This window comes from Typopeltis vanoorti, chromosome 7, assembly GCF_054136105.1.
Source record: "Typopeltis vanoorti isolate ZY-2024b chromosome 7, IOZ_Tvanoo_1.0, whole genome shotgun sequence".
Taxonomy (NCBI): domain Eukaryota; kingdom Metazoa; phylum Arthropoda; class Arachnida; order Uropygi; family Thelyphonidae; genus Typopeltis; species Typopeltis vanoorti.
The window spans coordinates 91,700,618-91,719,437 of NC_143555.1; the positions used below are offsets into that span (position 1 = coordinate 91,700,618).

The 18,820-nt window shown below is 33.8% G+C and overlaps 1 protein-coding gene across 2 annotated transcripts in view; it reads right to left on the bottom strand.

Moving 5' to 3' along the window:
- LOC150104861 (E3 ubiquitin ligase Rnf121) overlaps positions 1-18,820 on the bottom strand; it is a 167,556-nt gene that overhangs the window by 39,049 nt on the left and 109,687 nt on the right. For both annotated transcript variants that reach the window (XM_090396019.1, XM_090396018.1), the window contains exon 6: positions 4,795-4,928. In XM_090396019.1, coding sequence (XP_090252145.1) covers positions 4,795-4,928 — 134 coding nt within the window. The remainder of the gene's footprint in view (positions 1-4,794; positions 4,929-18,820) is intronic.

The window sequence follows — 18,820 nt, forward strand, 5'->3', positions numbered from 1 at the left end:
TATCTAGGATGTTATAACTCAAATTGTTGTTTAAGTGGATAGGGTTCAGCAGGATTTCCCTTGATTCTACAATTTTCCTCTCAAACTCATCATCACAGTGAAAGATATTTTCTGATCTATCCCAGCAAACAGAGTGGCTTTGTTGATCATCATTAGGATTATTTGAAAAAAGAACATGACTGGATAACGCAGTTGCATGAGATCTTTTGTAAGAGATGTCTCTCTTATGCTCTTCTATACGTTGTTCAATAGATTTGTTAGTTTGTCCAAAATAAGGGATATTGCAATTGCACTATAATTTATATACACCTGGATATTTTAGGTTGTGATGAGTAGGTTTTGGATGGTTGATTAGAGAACGGATTTTAGGAAGTGTGGTGAAGAACATCCTGATATTATATTTTTTAAGGACTTTAGCTAATTTTTTAGAGACTGTGCTAATGTATGGAATGGAGATGCTACCTTTAAAATTAATAGTTTCTGTTGTGCACTACCTAGGAGGATCCAGAAGAAATTTCTTAATAGTTTTTTCAGAGTATCCATTTTGTTTAAAGATAAGAATGAGGTGATTTATTTCTTTTTGTAGTTCATCTGGTTCATTCAAGAGAGAGCGTGCTCTGTGTCCTAAGGTAGATATAGTTCCAAGTTTTTGTGGTGGAAAATGATGAGAAAGATTATGCAGATATCTATTAATATGAGTAGGTTTTCTACATAGAGATTTTTAATCTTTCAGAGCATCGTGTAAGCATGACATCCAGGAAAGCTAAGGAGTTATTATTTTCTAGATCAGCAGTAAATTTTATATTAGGATGTTGGATGTTTAGATGATGAAGAAAATCTGTGAGAAATGTGTGCCCGTGATTCCAAATAATGAATATATCATCAACATATCGTTTCCAAACTTTTAGTTTAAATGAGAAGGAAGATATGGCTTTCGTTTCAAAATCTTCAAGGAAGATGTTAGCTAGAACTGAGGACAAAGGATTGCCCATTGCCAGGCCTTGTTTTTTGTTGGTAAACGGAGTCCTGATATCTGAAGTAACCAGAATGAATGCATGCAATGTTTTAATAAAGTAAACATTTTTTTGGATAATTCATCCTTTAGTAATGTAAGTACCTCGTCCGTAGGAACGTTAGTAAATAAAGATATAATGTCAAAACTTGCTAGAATGTCATTTTCATTGATGGGAATATCTTTTACATGGGAAACAAAATCTGTGGTGTTTTTGATGAAAGATGAAGATTTATTGGAGAAACACTTGAGGTACTTTGATATATATATATCAGCAGTGGCCAGTGAAAATTTTAAGTGGGGGTGCTGCATATACAAAATAAAAAATAAAAATAAATAAAAATTCTTTTTTTCCTAATCAGTAACCAATTTATTAATAAATAAATTTACATATTAAAATATTGCTTTATTAAAAATATTTCACCCTCACCACGAGCAAACACCAATAAAAGTTTCATATCGCACAGAAATAAAGCACGTAGGCATACGATACACTGCCCAAACGAGCAATGTCAGAATCACTGGTAATGTGCAATGAGAAGCACAAACGAATATCGGCGAGACCAGCTGCAATTGGCCTAACGTGATAATTCTGACACTGCGTTAGATTGCAGTGCAATCTAAACGTTAATCGAACAATTCCAATTATTAACTATTCAATCAATGTCAAAACACAAGCTGTAACCTTTAACATGTTGTATTGCATTTATATAATGTTGTAAGCACTGTCATTATTTATAAACACAAACAAAATTTAATTTTTTTCATTTTTTCCTTGGGGGGTGCTGCAGTGCTTATGTACGAGCCGCCACTGATATATATAATACAATTCCAAATCACCATTTACTAAATAAATTTTGGTAATAGATAAACCATCATTCAGAGCTTCACAGCACTTTCTTTGAGCCAACATGTATATTTAAAAATAATTCTATGCAACAACTTGAGATTATTTGTAAGATTCCATCACCTCCACACTGGGCTAATCTGGATTTATGAAGTTTAATCAATTAAATGTAACACTGATGTTCAGAGGTGTGTTTTTCAATAGACTGGTACATCCATATATACAATATAACAATATAACCATTGTTATATTGTATATACTGATGGAACTTGCATGATCATGGTTTATCCATTTCTAAACTGAATTATTGCAATTGTATTAAATAACTTTTTAAATACTCCTAATAATGCTAAACCTAGTATAACTAACCTCTCACTTTGTTTATAATACTCCATGTCTACAAACTGCAGATTGTGAAGGCTTTACAGTCGGATAATAAATCCTGCCATTTCCAATTTGTCCAAGACATTTTATCAAAAATTGAAGCTTAAAAATTATCTTTGGAGATGGATATTTAGTGATGAAGCAATGTTTTGCACATCAGGGAGAGTAAATCATCATAACTGCAGAATATGGGGATCAGAAAACCCTCGCACCATTGAGTATTCGAAAGAGAGAGTCAAAAGATTAATGCCTGGTGTGCTTTATCATGTTTGGAAGTTTTGGGGCCCTTTTTCTTTGCAGAAAAAACAGTGACAGCAGTGAACTATCTGGACATGCTACGGTGTATCTGTTACCTCAGTTGGCAGATCATCAGCCAAATGTGGTGTTCCAGCAAGATGGAGAACCATCACATTGAGTTCTTACAGTCCCAAAATTTCTTGACATGCATTTATCTGAGCACTGGGTTAGGTGTGGTGGACTGATTCCATGGCCGCTGCACTTGTGTTGCCTTTTAGTAGGAGAGGCAAACACAGCTGGTCTGTGTTTGCCTCTCCTACTAGTGTGCTTGCATGCATATGCTCAACTTATCTCTTTGTGCCCATGAAGATGCACTGTGGAAAGGTGAAATATTGACTTGGTAATTTAATTAGCTAAACAAATTTAGTTAGTTAATTATGAGCTTTAGATGCCTATTTTATTCCACTATGGATCAACATGAGTGATAATCATGTTGATCCAAAAGAAATTTACAGTCGTACATTGCATAATTTAGAAAACCTGGGACCAATTCTAGATATTGGGATAGCGCTCTCATAGTACTGATCTATAAAAAAGTGAAATAAAATGCAAGAATTACAGAGGAATTTCCCCATGAATATTACAAGTATGATTTATGTAAGTATATAAAGATGCTAAGAAAAATTATTGAGGAGAAATTTGAAGAATAAGCCAGGTGTAAGGCTAAGAGAGGTTGTTAAGATATTTTTCATTATGACAAACTGTCAGGAAATCATGAAAATATAACAAGGATCTGTGCAGATCTGGAAAAGACATGAGGTGCCAGCTCTAAAATAGTTGGAAAAAAGTTTAAAGTTTCTCTAGTCAATAACTGGAACTGAATCTATGGCAGTTTCTTTTGCATAATTAGCATCACAGAAATTACCACATAAAATAAATAAATAAATAAAAAATCAGCTAACGCCTTTTTGTTCCAGTATAGGGAGTGGGCGAGGTGGTTTTGGCCCTATCTAACTTTTGGAGACCGAGTGGACAGTTCAATCTCCACTGGTAGTCAATCAGAAATAGCTGGCCCAAGGCTATCACTAATTAATCGGTATGCAGTCAAGAAGGTGGCTAACAAGTGCCACCACCTCATGATCCCTGACACAATATTTTTAATGTCTGAAAATAGTGTGGGTTCGACAGCTGATGTTCTTAAGTTTACGGGATGAAAAACCTGAGTTTCCAGGAGAAAAAACCCGCTTCCCCATGCCAGAGATTGACTAACTTGGGAACTGGTTGAAAAAAGCTTAGAAAATGTTTCTCCAGTCAGAGACTAGACTTGAACTAAGTCTTTCTTCATGCAGTCAAGTGTCGTAGAGTGCAAACATCACTTCTACTGAGCTACACAGGCTAGACTACAACAACAACGCTAAGTAAATATATCTATTTGAATGTTATAATTATGAATTCAGCTGACATACTATTTAAAATATTATTTTTCTGGGAGACCAAAATATGGAATTTTGTAATCAATCTATCCCCAACCCTCTCCAATGGTAAGTCTATTTCATTTTGCTTATCTGGAAGGAAAATCTGTCAGATAAAGAACTTGCACTATTCAAACTCTATTCCAAATTTTGTAAACACATTTTTAACAGACAATATGAGTCAGTCAAAGTAATGGAACAGCAAGAATTAATTATACAATTAATTGTATTCCATGCTTTAAATTTCATGCCACTCATTAACTACTGATATTAGGAGTAATGGTTGTAGTGAATTGACAATTTTTTTTTAAACTATAAGATTAATCAAACTAAAGCAAATTTTTTTTGAGTTTTTAGTATCCATATTACTCAATTCAGACAGAAATTAGGTTATCCATATACTGAAGAACTGAAAACACTGAGTATTGGGGGGGGGGGGGGAAGAAAATGTTTGCTAATTGCATATAACAATTAGTTGTTTAGATATTTTACATGGTGAAAAATCAAGTTTCTGGGAGTGGAACCCTACTACCTCTGCATGAGACTCATTTATTTTCAGTTAACTTCTTATCAATTAAACTTCTGATTGTTAATCTAAATGGCATCATTACATTACATGATATGCAGTCAAAATGGCTCAATAATATACCACCTCCAATTTTCAATTACCGTATGTTGCTGACTAAATCAGCAACATACAGTGTCATTAAAGGTGTGATTGATAGCAATCATCTGATGAACTAATTGAGCTCCATTACCTAATAATTATAATAAATGTAACAAGTTTTAAATTATCAAAAAAAAAAAAAAAACTTCTCAAATTAATAAGTATTAAAGGATACATATGGTCACAAGCTAATTTATATGTCTTTTCAACTATAGCTTCAGAATTATTCTGGACTAGAATTTTATTTCCACATACTGCACAAACATTTGGTTCAAGTTGGCGAACTGGAACTCCAGTAGGTGTATAATACTACAAATATTTTTTTTGAAATATTAAAATAAACATAATATAATAATACATTTAATGCATAAAAGTTAATTTTTGATCATTAAAGTTGATGCTGATTGAAAATTTATTGCATTGAAATCCCAAATAGATACACAAAAGTAATGTGTATCCTACACTCCAAGAATTCTACTCAAATTGTGTATTATAAAACAAAATCATTGTTACAGCTATAATAATTTTATTAATAAAGCACAAAATAAAATGCTGCAAAAATTATCTATAATCATGAACCAAAACATGAAACATTATGATGATCTAACTTGTTTCAGACCAAGCAGCTTGGTTGGCTGGAAGCAGGTCAATGGTAGTTTCCTGGTATGAAGATAGTTTTCATAAATATCACTAAGTCCTCTAATCCCCAATGAGCACACCTTGTCTGCTAATTCTTACTTGTTGGATTGTTTCAGCCAAGTATTGAAGTAGAAAGTTTATTTTTCACCTGGTTAGAGTATAATAAATTTAGTTTAATCCTTTATCCAAGTGTGAGCAAACACAGTTTGCACCTGAAAGTATCTTCAGGACTGGGGTAAGGTGGTACAACACTAGGACACTCCTTGCAAAGGTGGAGCAAGCCACCAACACTCCTATCTCAGTATTTCCCATAATGCAAAACACATCTCCTTGCGGATATGTCTAATGTTATGCATTAAGGGAGGGGCCACAACCCAGACTAGTTTCGACCTTTATTGAGGTCTTTTCAGTGGGAGCCAGGCCCAAGTGAAGATACCAGGCAGAAGCATTAGCAGGTCATCTCCACCTATAGGAGTTGCCAAATGGTGTGCCACCTTTTTTACTAAATTACTCTGGATTTAGAGAAAGATGTTGAAAGTTTATTTTTCACTTGGTTAGAGTATAATAAATTTAGTTTAATCCTTTATCCAAGTGTGAGCAAATTGTGTTTGCTCACACTTGGATAAAGGATTAAACTAAATTTATTATATTCAGCCAAGTATTGCCTTATACAGTGACAATGTGACTTGATGGATATGGACTCTTCTAGCAAGTAAGGTTCAAAGAGCACATCCAAGCATTTTGTGCGCTTCCCTGGCTAGTTAATTCTTCCGATTTTAATCTATTAAACATTTGTGAGACCATGCAGAATGCAGCCCCCCTCCCTGTCAATGATACTGACCTCTGGAACATTATTCCTAGTCCAAAACACCTCAGGACACCTTGCATGGTGTAATGGAGTCAAAGCCAAAACTGATGTAAGCAGTTATCCTGGTCAAATGAGACCCAATGCTAATAGGTGGATGGGCATGATGTTTTGGCCTCATGAGTGTATATGTTGACTTTGTAAAGAGTCAAAAGACAACTGCAATGAAGTCTTGATAATAAAATTTCGGTTTAATAGTCATTAGTATCATATATATGAGTGGGCTGTGCATGAAACTAGCTAGTGTATAAAGGACTAGAGGCTTTTCAGTGTGGCAGATTAAATAAGGATTACAAATGAAAACAAAATTCAGATGAGCTGTTAAAGATTAACAATCAAAACAACTGATGCATGGCACATCAGTTGTCTCTAAAAGATTATATGGAGATAACTATTGGAAAAGTTGAAATCAAGCATGTTGAAGGAACCATGTGAATGAATGAATGACTGCAGCGGATTCCTTGATTTCACATAAAATGAATTTGTATTGTAGACCGAATATGGTGCAAGTATCATCCCACTCGATGGCATGTTTATGGTAGATGATGTGCAAGTTGTGATTTTTTTTTTCTCTCTTCTACATGCCACGCTGTTGAGATGTTCCCATCTTACATCAGAACTTTAAATTCTATAAAAACCTAGATATTCGTAGAAGAGATTATTCTCTTTTGAAGATTTAAGGAGATTATGGCCAGTTTAGATAGGTTTGTAACTAACCTATATTGATATTATGACTTTTGAGTAGGACAGCAATCTTAATGGATTGCTGTCCTACCATTAGATTCCTGATGTATGGGATAGAAATACAGGGTGTTTTAAAAGGGAGTATATAACTTTGAATGACAATAGAAGGTAAATAGCAACAGATGAACAATTTTTATTACCATGCAAATGTAGGTTCAACACAGAGTTAAAGTATGATATGACTGCAGACGTCCCCCATTAGTAATCAATTTCCTGCCACACGTAGCAGAGCATATATGGAATAACTTCAGCAATGGCAGCAGTAATTGTGGAATGCAGCTCATCCAAATTGACTAGTAATGGTGGTATAAACACTCAATCTTTCACAAAACTCCACAAGAAAAAAATCTAATGGTGTAAGGTCAGGGGAACGCAGTGGCCATGCTATAGATGTCCCTCTACCAATCTATCTGTCCGGAAAATGGGTGTGTCAAGGTGCAACCTTATGTTTGTCAGATAATGAGGAGGTGCTCCGTCTTGCTGAAAATATATCCATCATGGTCATCTTTGTCTAATTGTGGTATTAGGTACCTGTGTAACATGTCTAGATATGCACCACCAGTAACAGTTTGACTCAAAAATAAGGGGTGTCCATACACTTTCTTCTTGCTTGTGACAAAAAAAATGTTAGCCTTTGGGGTGCCTCAAACATGTTTTATGATGACATGTGGATTTTTGCTTCCTCAAATTCTGCAGTTGCGAGTGTTTTACTTGCTCACGTGAAAAGTGCACTCATCACTTAAAATGATCATGCCCAAAAAAGTCCTCATTTTGTTCTATCTTACTGATCACTTTCGTACAGAAATTCTAGTGTATCTTCTTATCATCTTTCTTCAAATGTTGTACAAGAGCAAATTTGTAGGGCCTTAAATGTAGACATTATCGTGAAACACGCACACGGTCATATGAAGAATTCCAATTTCATGAGCATCGGTAGACACGGCCTTCCTGTCGACCTTAAATGACGCCCAGAGAAGCCTGTTTCCACAAAATTCTTGTACCACATGTCGATCATGTGCCTACCAGGAGGTTCTTTGACATATTGCATGCAGAAATTCCTCTGAACTTGTGTTGCAAGATTTCATTTTCTCAAACCACAACACATAACATGTCAAACATCTGTAACATCAAAAGTCACCATTTCAAAAGGTGTGACGTATCACGCCATCCATAAAAATGAACCATTACATAACTAATCCTCTTCGGCCTATCACAGTTGGTATTAGCTTGCCTACTTATCTGATATCAAAACATCAGTCGCACGGACTCCATCAAAAACTCGCAACACTTTGTTGGAAATGGGAAAATCTACAATCTAGATTTCCCTATTCCATCAGAAATAATTTGAGTTGAGACAATGTCTAAAACAGTCTAGATATTGTATCTTTGTCACAAATGTTCCTGTAGATGAAGTTATGGCACTTGTAGATGATCTGTTCCCTTCTGACATCTCCCAACTATTTAGACATTGTCTCAACTCAAATTATTTCTAATGGAATGGGAAAATCTATAAACAACTATCTGGCCATGCAATGGGAATCCCTCTATCTCCTCCATGTGCTAACTTATTCGTGGAAAAGTTTGAAAAAGATTTCCTGCTATCTACAAATCGAAAACCATCACTTTGGTGAAAATACATAGATAACATATTTACAATCTGGAAACATATTGTGGCTGAGTTACATGATTTTCTTTCATCTATCAACTCCTTCCATCATAAAATTAAATTCACTTTAGAACTTTATATTAACTTATATTAGCTTAACTTTTTAATTTCAAAAAAAGCAGAAGGAGGCCTCTCTCTCTTGCATATACCATATGCCCACACAGGTTGTTACATTTCTTTTTGTTGCACCATATATAGAAAAAATTAGGTATTATACATATGCTGAAGAAAAAAAAAAAGAGAAAAAAAAGGGCGATCTCTATTACAGGAGATGAAGAAACACTAAGAATTACATTCTCTTCTCCAACTATTTGTGAACAATGGATATTTTAAGAAAATACTATTCTCTACTCCTGTTCCACAACAGATCTCTGACATTCACTACAGAGCTTCAGTTTCCATCCATTATATTAGCTAACTTTCTCTCAAAATCACCAATCTCCTATAATCTCATATATGAGCAGCTTTCAAGCCCCAACATGACCATACAAGCTATTACATTCACTTAAGGACCACAACCTTTTCAACAAACATCCTGGATTTACAATATTCCGTGTTCTTGTGGCATTGCTTACAAAGATCTAGAAGCTGGAAATTAGACAAAAAGAGCATACTGGAGATGTTAATAAAAACAGAGAAGACAGCTCAGGTCTAGCTTTCCACTTCTCCAACACCCACCACAATACTGAATGGGACAAGAGCTCCATGCCTTACATAGAAGACAACTTCAGTGCTTGCAACATCGAAGAGTCTACGATGGTTATCCACTCACAAGACACACTCAACAGAAACCAAGGAATAATTTTATGTGATATTTTGAAGTCACTTAGTAAATCTTTCCACAGATCCAACTAATTTTTCAGAAAACTATGTGCATACCTACTGAACAATGACTGGCCTATGCCAGCTACATGTTTCTGTTTTTTTTTACTTTTGTGTAACATATCAAAACATCTGGCTAATCTTCTAAAGGAGCACATAAGTCACACAATACGGACTGATCAGTCCGTGCAATAAAACCGAACAGTTCCTACATGTTCAGTTTTAGTAATGCAATAATATATAGTATAGTTTTAGTATGTAGCAAAATTAGTCATTTAACTATCTATATTATCACAACTTATTAAACCCAGTGTTAGTCACCTGTCATATTATGGAGTTATATCCATATTTTTAAATTAATAATGGCAAAAAAAAAAAAACATAAAAAGGTAAAACAATTTAATAAATTAATGACTAGTTTCATCCACTGCTATTGCATACTGCTTTTTAGATAATTCACTACGAGTAGATTTAGATTAACTTAACAGATAACCAGGTTTTAACTCTTAGACATTTTTTATTAACACTATATTTATTTCTCCAGCATGTTTCGCTATCTATATGACTGACTTATATAACCTCATCTTCATGAGGTTATATAACAAAAGTAAAAATGCAACACCAAAACATTTCCGAACAGCCATTATTTATTTCTACAAATTGAAAATGGCTGGAATAATAATTGAATCACATGTATCATTAGGTATGATATGTCCAGTCTCTCTCTCTACACTGTTGTGTAAACACAGTGCTAATTGCTGGCATAAGAGAAGTCTTGAATGTCACACATATTAATTAATGATTTCCAAATGTAAAGGATCAGTCCTTGGTTTCTATTTAGTGTGCCTTTTGAACAAATGACATCGGAAGATTCCTTGAACAATCTGTCAAAGTAATTCTCTTCTAAGTAAGACACGGAGGATGCTTGTCAATTTACCATGTGACATTTACCTTAGATCGATAGCGATTGCAAAATATTCTCCAACTACCAATAGTTTGAATCGTGATGGTGATGTCTTCTTATCACACAACTGCAGAGAACTGACTACCTCTGTGAACATCTATCCAACCTACTAGTATCACATGTAGGCAAAACCTTATCTTATATTAAAAAACTTAAGATTTCATAAACAAACATTAAACTTAATCCCACAGATATTCTGGCTAGGTTAGTCATGAGAAATTTATTCACCAATATTCCAGGAGAAGAAATAATCTCAATTTTAGAAGACATCTTTCCACTTGATACTATTAAATTTTTCAAACTCTGCCTGAAATTCCAAGACCATTTTGAATAGGCCAAAGGCTTAGCAATAATTGCAGAAATTTCTGAAAAAGTCTGAACAAACAGCTATTGAAAAATACCATACCATATCAGAAGAATCTCTCAATAACTTCACTGACTTTCTTAATGGTTTACATCACAAAATCCAATTTACATTAGAGGTAGAAAAAGATAGATCTATTTCCTTCTGTTGGATGTTCTCTCATCTCAGTTGAAGATCGTTGCAAGTTTACTTTTACAATTTGCAATTTTATAAGATAGCATCCAGTATGGGTAGGCTTTCATTAAATGTCCAATGAATACCACCTCCTGACTTTTTTTTTGAGATTCAAGAAGAGATAGCAGTTTATCCCTCTCTAAATCCTAATATAAATCAAATTTTTGGATGAAATAAAGTGAGAGAATCAAGTTGTTGTTGTTGTTTTTAATTTCCAAACTATAAAGGACGTCATGAACATATTTCAGCCAGACAGTAAGTTTGGGGTTCACTTGAGATAAAAAAAAATTGAAAAGTTTTTTTTTTTTTTTTTTTTTTTACTTGATCGTACTATAAATTAAAGTTGCCAAGAATATAATTTTGTAGCATCTTTAATTTGACAAAACAGAAGGGAGTGGGCGGGATAAAAAGTTTCCTTTAAGAAGGCAGGCTAAAAAAGTTGCTGAAAATACAATTATTCTACTTTAAAATGTTCAAACAGTGTTTGAACAGTTGACATTATTTGTGACATCAAGTGAGAAGACCTATTCTCACCAGATGTGCTTGGTGATATCAACACCATATATGAATGGTTAAAAAACCTATAACACTCAAGTGCCATGTGTAATCAAGAGATTAAGGAGGAAAGAAGAAATCTATGTTTCTTGAATAGCAGAGGTTGTAATCTTTAAGGAAAACAGTATAGGTTAGACTAGCAGGGGTTGAAATGGTTTTGAATGAAAATAAAATATTCCTCTTGGAACAATCCAGAAGGATTTTTGTTTTTTAACCTAATCACGAGAATTAAAAATCCTGGATAGAATTTAAAAAAAAAAAAATTTTTTTTTTTATCATGAATTTATCTATCCTAACTGGAACAATTTATTTGTTCCTCTGAAGGGGTCAGAGCAAAAATTTCACTCTTAGAAAATAATGCTCTGTCTGAAACACACACACACACACACGCACATCGTGTGTGTATGCACATTTTTCAGATGGAGTATTATGCGCACATATCCACACAGTGTGTATGTGCACTGCTTGGAAAGAAATCAATAGATATCACAGTATGAGAACAAACAACTATGGTGCCACCTTAAGATGTAGAACCTCCTTTCATTGCACTGATTGCAATAAAATGTAATGTAGAGTTTGCATATTGTTGTACTACTATGGAGACCCATGTTGTGAGCAATAGTTCTGAATTTTTTTGTGCAGATTTGTGTTCTAGTTGGTGCCTGGAACTCGCATTCAACATGTCGACCCAAGAATGGAGATTTTTACATATTATCTTTCATAGTACCCTACAGTCATCAAATTCAGTGAGTGTGGTGGGTTGTTCACTGCAGGTAGCTCTTGTAGGTGACTCCCAGTGCTTCAATTTCAGTATGGTATCACTGACTATTGACTTGGGATGGCCTAATTTGTTAACAGCCCTGCGACATGCAACAGTTGCGCTGACTTGGGAGCATCATATATATTTCTCCAATTTATACCAGGTACAAACACATGCCTCATTACATGGTGCAATGTACCCTGCCCATTGAATGCTCATTGACTTCTTTCTAAGTAGTGTGTGCACATAATGCTCCATCTGAAAAATGTGCATATTTTCTATAAAAATTTTTTGCTCCAACCCAGAAATATATATATATATATATATGTTACGCACAGATTGTGAAATCGCACAATTCATGAAATGCACAACACTTTTGCTCATTCTATGAACTGTATAATGCGCTTGTACAGTTCGCGGAATGTGTACAATTTTGCACAATTCATGAAATGAGCATTATGTTTTCTGCTCATTTCATGAATTGGGTGCATAGTTACAGCATATAAATAGATGATAAATGGGTGAAGAGTGATAAAATAGTTTTAATTCAAAAAACTTTTATTACATAAAAAGGTTAGGTTAGGTTAGGTAGTTACAAAGAACTTGATTTTTCAAACAGCTACATTTCTTATTTGTAAAATGTGTTTTACAAGAGCATGACCTGTGGCTTATATAATGTGACAAATCATCACTATTAGGTAAACTGTGTAAATGTGTTTGTACCATCTTTTGATTGTAGTAGAGAAGATCCGGCAAACTTGATTGGAGTAGTTCTTGACAGGAAAGAAGGGAAATACAGAATTGGCACCAAAGGTAGAGTTAGTGAAAACTGGCTTGAGAGAAATTGTTTTGAAAAGGTTGATTTTTCAGGGATTATCTATAAATGAAGTACCAGCTATAGACCTCGGCACCAGAGCAGTAGTTTGCCAACTTTCTGTTGGTAATGGACAAGGATTCAAAAGATGCTGTTGTAAAACACGTTGTACAAATAAGAAATGTAGCTGTTTGAAAAATCAAGTTCTTTGTTACTACCTAACCTTACCTAACCTAACTCTTCATGCCATCCAAACAAGTCTTGTGAAAATCCTTAATTATTGTTTCCTTGTTAGTTGTAACGAATTTGGTAATAATATTTTTCTTGTGTTTTGTCAAAGTACACAACTATTTTTATGTAATAAAAGTTTTTAAATTAAAACTATTTTATCACTCTTCACCCGTTTGTCATCTATTTATATGTAACTATGCACCCAATTCATGAAATGAGCAGAAAACGTTCATTTCATGAATTGTGCAAAATTCTACACATTCCATGAACGCACGTTATACAGTTCATGGAATGAGCAAAAACGTTGCGCATTCCATGAATTGTGCGATTTCACAATCTGCGCATAACATATACACAAACTAAGTTCTCCCCAGGACCTTTTGAATGGGCAAACTGCCCGGCTGGTTTTACTGAGCACCCGGCTAAATAATGAGCAAGAATGGAAAAATAATTTAAGACATTTTTTAATTAATAGTGATGAGAAATCGAACTGGAGTCTCGATACTCGTGAGACCAGATATTCACTTTGATGCACACCAATCCGTACGTGGAAGAAGGCAAAAATCAGGATCTTGAATATAACAGTATCGGTTGCAAAGGAGATGTTTTACTAAAGAGACATAATTTTGATTTTTGAAAGAAATAAATTGTGAAAATTGAGCGAATTCGAATCGAAGGCAAAAATCAATGTTAAAAATCTACATTTATTTTTCTTAATAACAGTTTTCGTCCAAAGATTGTGAGTCAAGTATTTAACATTATATTTTGTAAAAGAAAATAAGCCTGCACATCAAATATAGTTGTGATCTTGGGGAACTCTGGAAACTCTCGAGGATTATGACGTCAGTCTCGAGTGATACCAATTCCCATTCCTAGTAATAAATACTTATAAATAGTAAAATAGCGACATAACGCACGTTATATGTCATGGGTATTACTGTCAGTGCACAATGATATTTTGTATTTATTAAATTACCCCATAATGAGTAAAAAGTCAAGTCAAGTCAGAAAACCACACTCTTTTAAGTTATTTTAAGAAAGATGAAACCGATAAGCATAGTAGCAAAGACACCAAACCAACAACAGAATCGTCGATTTCTGCAGAGTCTCTTTCAAATGTAAAACGTGTGTCTAAACACTACTTATCGGGTATTAACAGTGAGTGGTTTAAAAAATTCCATTGGTTAGTGGTGAAAGATAATGGAATGATGTGGTCCACATGTATGAAATACAGAAAGAGATGACCCACAAACAAGGAAGTGACTTGGATAACTATGCCATGCACAAGACTTCGAAAAGAAAGCTTGGTTGACCATGAACAAAGCAAGTTACACACACTAATTCTTGTTTAGATATAATTGAAAAACATATACTAGAAGAAACTGGAATAGGGCAAATTGAAAAATCAATTTCAATTTTGAATAACTTGCAGAGAGATGCTTTTCTGGGAGCTTAAGATCTATGTATTGGTTAACAAAAAATGAGTTACCACATACTACATTATTTGAACAATAGCTTGAGTATTGCAAGGCTATGGGCTGTTCCTACTTAGAACATCTCAACATTGGTAAAAATGCACATTATATCTCAGAAAGAATAATTTAAGAGTTGATTGATATTTTAGCAACAAAAATTAGATCTGAAATACTGAAAAATATATATTCTGCAGATTATTTCAGTGTTTTATGTGATGAAACTACAGACATCTCGGTTTTAAAACAGCTGATTGTGTACATTAAATATGTTTGTGAAATTAGAAAAAAAGGTCAGGTTTGGTTTTGTATCAACTTGCAATATCATTGATGGCAAAGCTGAGACTATAACTAACAAAGTAATTGAAACCCTTGACAGTCTATGCTTAAAAACTAGTAATCTGGTGGGCCTAGGATCTGATGGAGCAGCTGTCATGATTAGAAAGCAAAAGGAGTTGCAAAACTGCTCAAAGATAAAACAGACGGACTCATGATCACTTATCATTGTGTAAACCACCAACTGGCTCTTGCTAGTGCTCAAGCAGCTGCTGCAGTGCCTTATTTAGTCATGTTTAATGATATCTTAAGGCAATTTTTTTTTCTTCCAAAATACCTCAGTCATCGCATCAGTCAGAACACTAAATAATCTGATGCTGATTTCACTGGAGGGACCAGATCCAACAGATTTTAATTATAAAAAAGCTGCTGACAATTGGGCTTCTAAGAAAAAGAGAAGAATTAATGTATAGAATTTTAAGCTGTGAGCATTACAAGGTTTTTCATTACTTAATGAGAAAATAAGAAAAATCCTAGAGGTTTAACCCAAATCCAAAATATACTGAACAGTCCTCAGATTAAACTTAAATGGCTAGTGACACTAGATGGCTATCTCATGATTCTGCAATACAATCTCTAAGAGAATGAATGGTGAGTATTATAGCTGAATTGGAAAGAGAGGCCACCGAACAAAATGATATCACAGCTGAAGGTTTAAGTAAATATATCAGAACATACAATTTCGTAGCTTCACTAATGATGCTTTCAGATGTATTACATTTATCTAACTTGTCTAGATCATGGCAAAGGCAAGATATTGACTTCACTGAAATAGAGCCAGTCTTAGAAGCCAGAAAACTATCCATCATGGAATTGAAAGACACTCCTGGCAGTCATTTTCAAAATCTTCATCAGTATCTTTCAGGTGAATGATCAGACCTTCACATTGATTATTCAGATTCTAATGTTATTACGTTTAAGGTTACAATATATGATAAATACATAGGCACAGTTATTAAATACCTAGAGGCAAGATTTCCAGACATGTCAATCATTTCCTGCTTTTCAAGACTTTTCAATGAAGAAAGTCATGATCAACGTGAGGCTTCTGAGATTCTTTTTATTATTCTAGAAATGGAGGTCCTGCAGTTTTAAACTATGAAAGTACTAAACTAGAATGGGCAGTTGCATCAAAAATGATTAATGGACAGTCATACAAAAATTTAGAACCAAGACAAATACTGCTGAAATTAGCAACAACATCTGAGCTCAAAGGGTCTTTTCCAAATTTAGCAAAACTAGCTGCTGTTGGACTGGCCATACCTGTGAGCACAGCTGAATGTGAAAGGGTTTCTCTGCATTAAAAAGGATAAAAAACTGTATGAGGAATCACATCAGTCAGAACACTAAATAATCTGATGCTGATTTCACTGGAGGGACCAGATCCAACAGATTTTAATTATGAAAAAGCTGCTGACAACTGGGCTTCTAAGAAGAAGAGAAGAATTAATGTAAAGATTTTTAAGCTGTGAGCATTACTCAATTTCTCATTACTTAATGAGAAAAATCCTAGTCTTGTTTGTTATAATTACTATATAAAATATTATCCTTGTTTGTTATAATTACTATATAAAATATTATCCTTGTTTGAAGTAATTTCTAATAAAATTACTTTTTTTAATTTGTTATGAAAAAGGGGCTATCTTAACTCATTTAAAATTTTTGTATGTCTGGCTAATGCTTCATTCCACCCAGCTGGTAAAAATATTTGGGTATTTTTTGGGTACACTGTATATGTATATATATATATATATATATATATATATATATATATATATATATATATATGGTGTGTGCACGTACACATGTGCATTTTTCAGATGGAGCATTGAGAGTGAAATTTTTGCTACAAACCGGAACAATTTACCAGAGCAATAAAAAAATTCACTCCTCTAGATTAAATCCTCAAAGATAGATAAGCTTATCAAGTGTTGAGTGGACAATAAACAAACATTTGCCTGCTGCCCATCACCATGTGTTCCATCAACCATGGGAAGAAGGCATGTTACTTGTTTGCCTCCCACTTATCAAGTCAAGTGCAGACTTGTATTTGAAATTTCAAATTTTCTATTCCTGTTAATTATGGATAAAAGAAAGAATAAAAAACAAAATGACTGCAATAATAATAGTAATAATAATATAAAAAAAAATGATAGCTATTAATTTAGCTGAAAAATTTGAAAGCAGTGCAAGCTACATGAAAATCTTAAAACAGCAAATCTATAATATTATCTATCTTGAGCTGTAAGGACAAATATAAAGAGAAAGGTAAGGTTTCACAACTTCTTTTGGTTTACAAAATACCAAAAACAGAATGCCAATAATGAGTGAAATGGAAAGAAGATCGCAGTCAAAAAAGTATTCCATTATCTAAGGAACATATTCAGAACAAAGCTATTAACATTTTTACTAAGCTCAAATAACCACTGCTGACAAAAGTGAAGATGTTGAAGAGTTTTATGAACACCTAAAAGAGATTAAAAACCTAACAAAGAAACATGATATAAACATAGTGATGGGTGACTTCAATGCAAAAGTGGAAAGAGGGGAGTGATGTAGAAATTGTTGGAGAACATGGCTTAAGCACCAGAAATGACAGAGGAGATCGCCTAGTCCAGTTCTGTCAGGAAGAAGATCTAACAATAGCAAATACCTGGTTTCAACTTCCACCCAGAAGACTGTACACTTGGAAATTGCCTCATGATAACCGACATAATATTGCCAGAAATCAAATTGATTACATACTGATAAATAAAAGATTCCACAGTAGTATAAAGAGTGCAAAGACTTATCCTGGAGCAGATATCTTATCAGACCACAATCCCATAGTTGCAGAAGTACGTCTTAGATTAAAATCAGCTAAAAAATCACAAAAGAAAGAAAAAGAAAATTGATGTAGAAAAACTGAAAGACCCGAACATAAATAAAAGTGCCAAGACACAGCTTAATTTGTGATTACAACAGATTAACATAGAAGAAAATAAAAGAGTGGAATCTCTTTGGAATAGCTTAAAGAATGCCATCGTAACAATAAGTACTGAAGAAGTAGGTTATGTGAATAATAGAAACCAACAGGAATGGATGACAGATGAGATTCTTTCTCTTATTGATACAAGAAGAATGTACAAAAACAAAGACCTAGCCAGATATATAGAAACACATATCATGAAGAAAAAAATAAAAGAAGCCAAGGAAAATTGGATGAAAAATTTATGTACTGAAATTGAACTGCTTCAGAAGAAACATGATTATTTCAATCTGTATAAGAAATCAACAAAATTTCCGGAAAACTCAGAAAAAAGCAGTGTCTCTAAGAGACAAAAATGGAAAAATAGTTCTAGAAGAAGAGAATAAAGTACAGATTTGGATAAAATATGTAACAGAACTTTTCAATGATACTAGACAGAAGCCTATAAATATAAAAGATACCAAGGACCAGCAATCATGAAATGCGAAATAGAGAATGCTATAAGATCAAGTAAAACAGGAAAAGCCAGTGGACCAGATGGTGTCAAACAGAATTTTTAAAATTAATAGAACCAGATAACATCAAACTTCTTAAAAAACTATTTAATAAAATATATGAAAGGGATGAATTTCCATCAGATTGGTTCAAATCTACATTTATCACTATCCCAAAGAAACTCAAAGCGAATTCCTGTGGTGACTTCTGACTTATTAGTCTAATGAGCCAAACATTAAAAATATTTTTGAAAGTAATTCAGAATTGCATTTATAGAAAAAGTGAAGAAACTCTGAATGAAACACAATTCGGCTTTCGGAATGGTTTTGGTA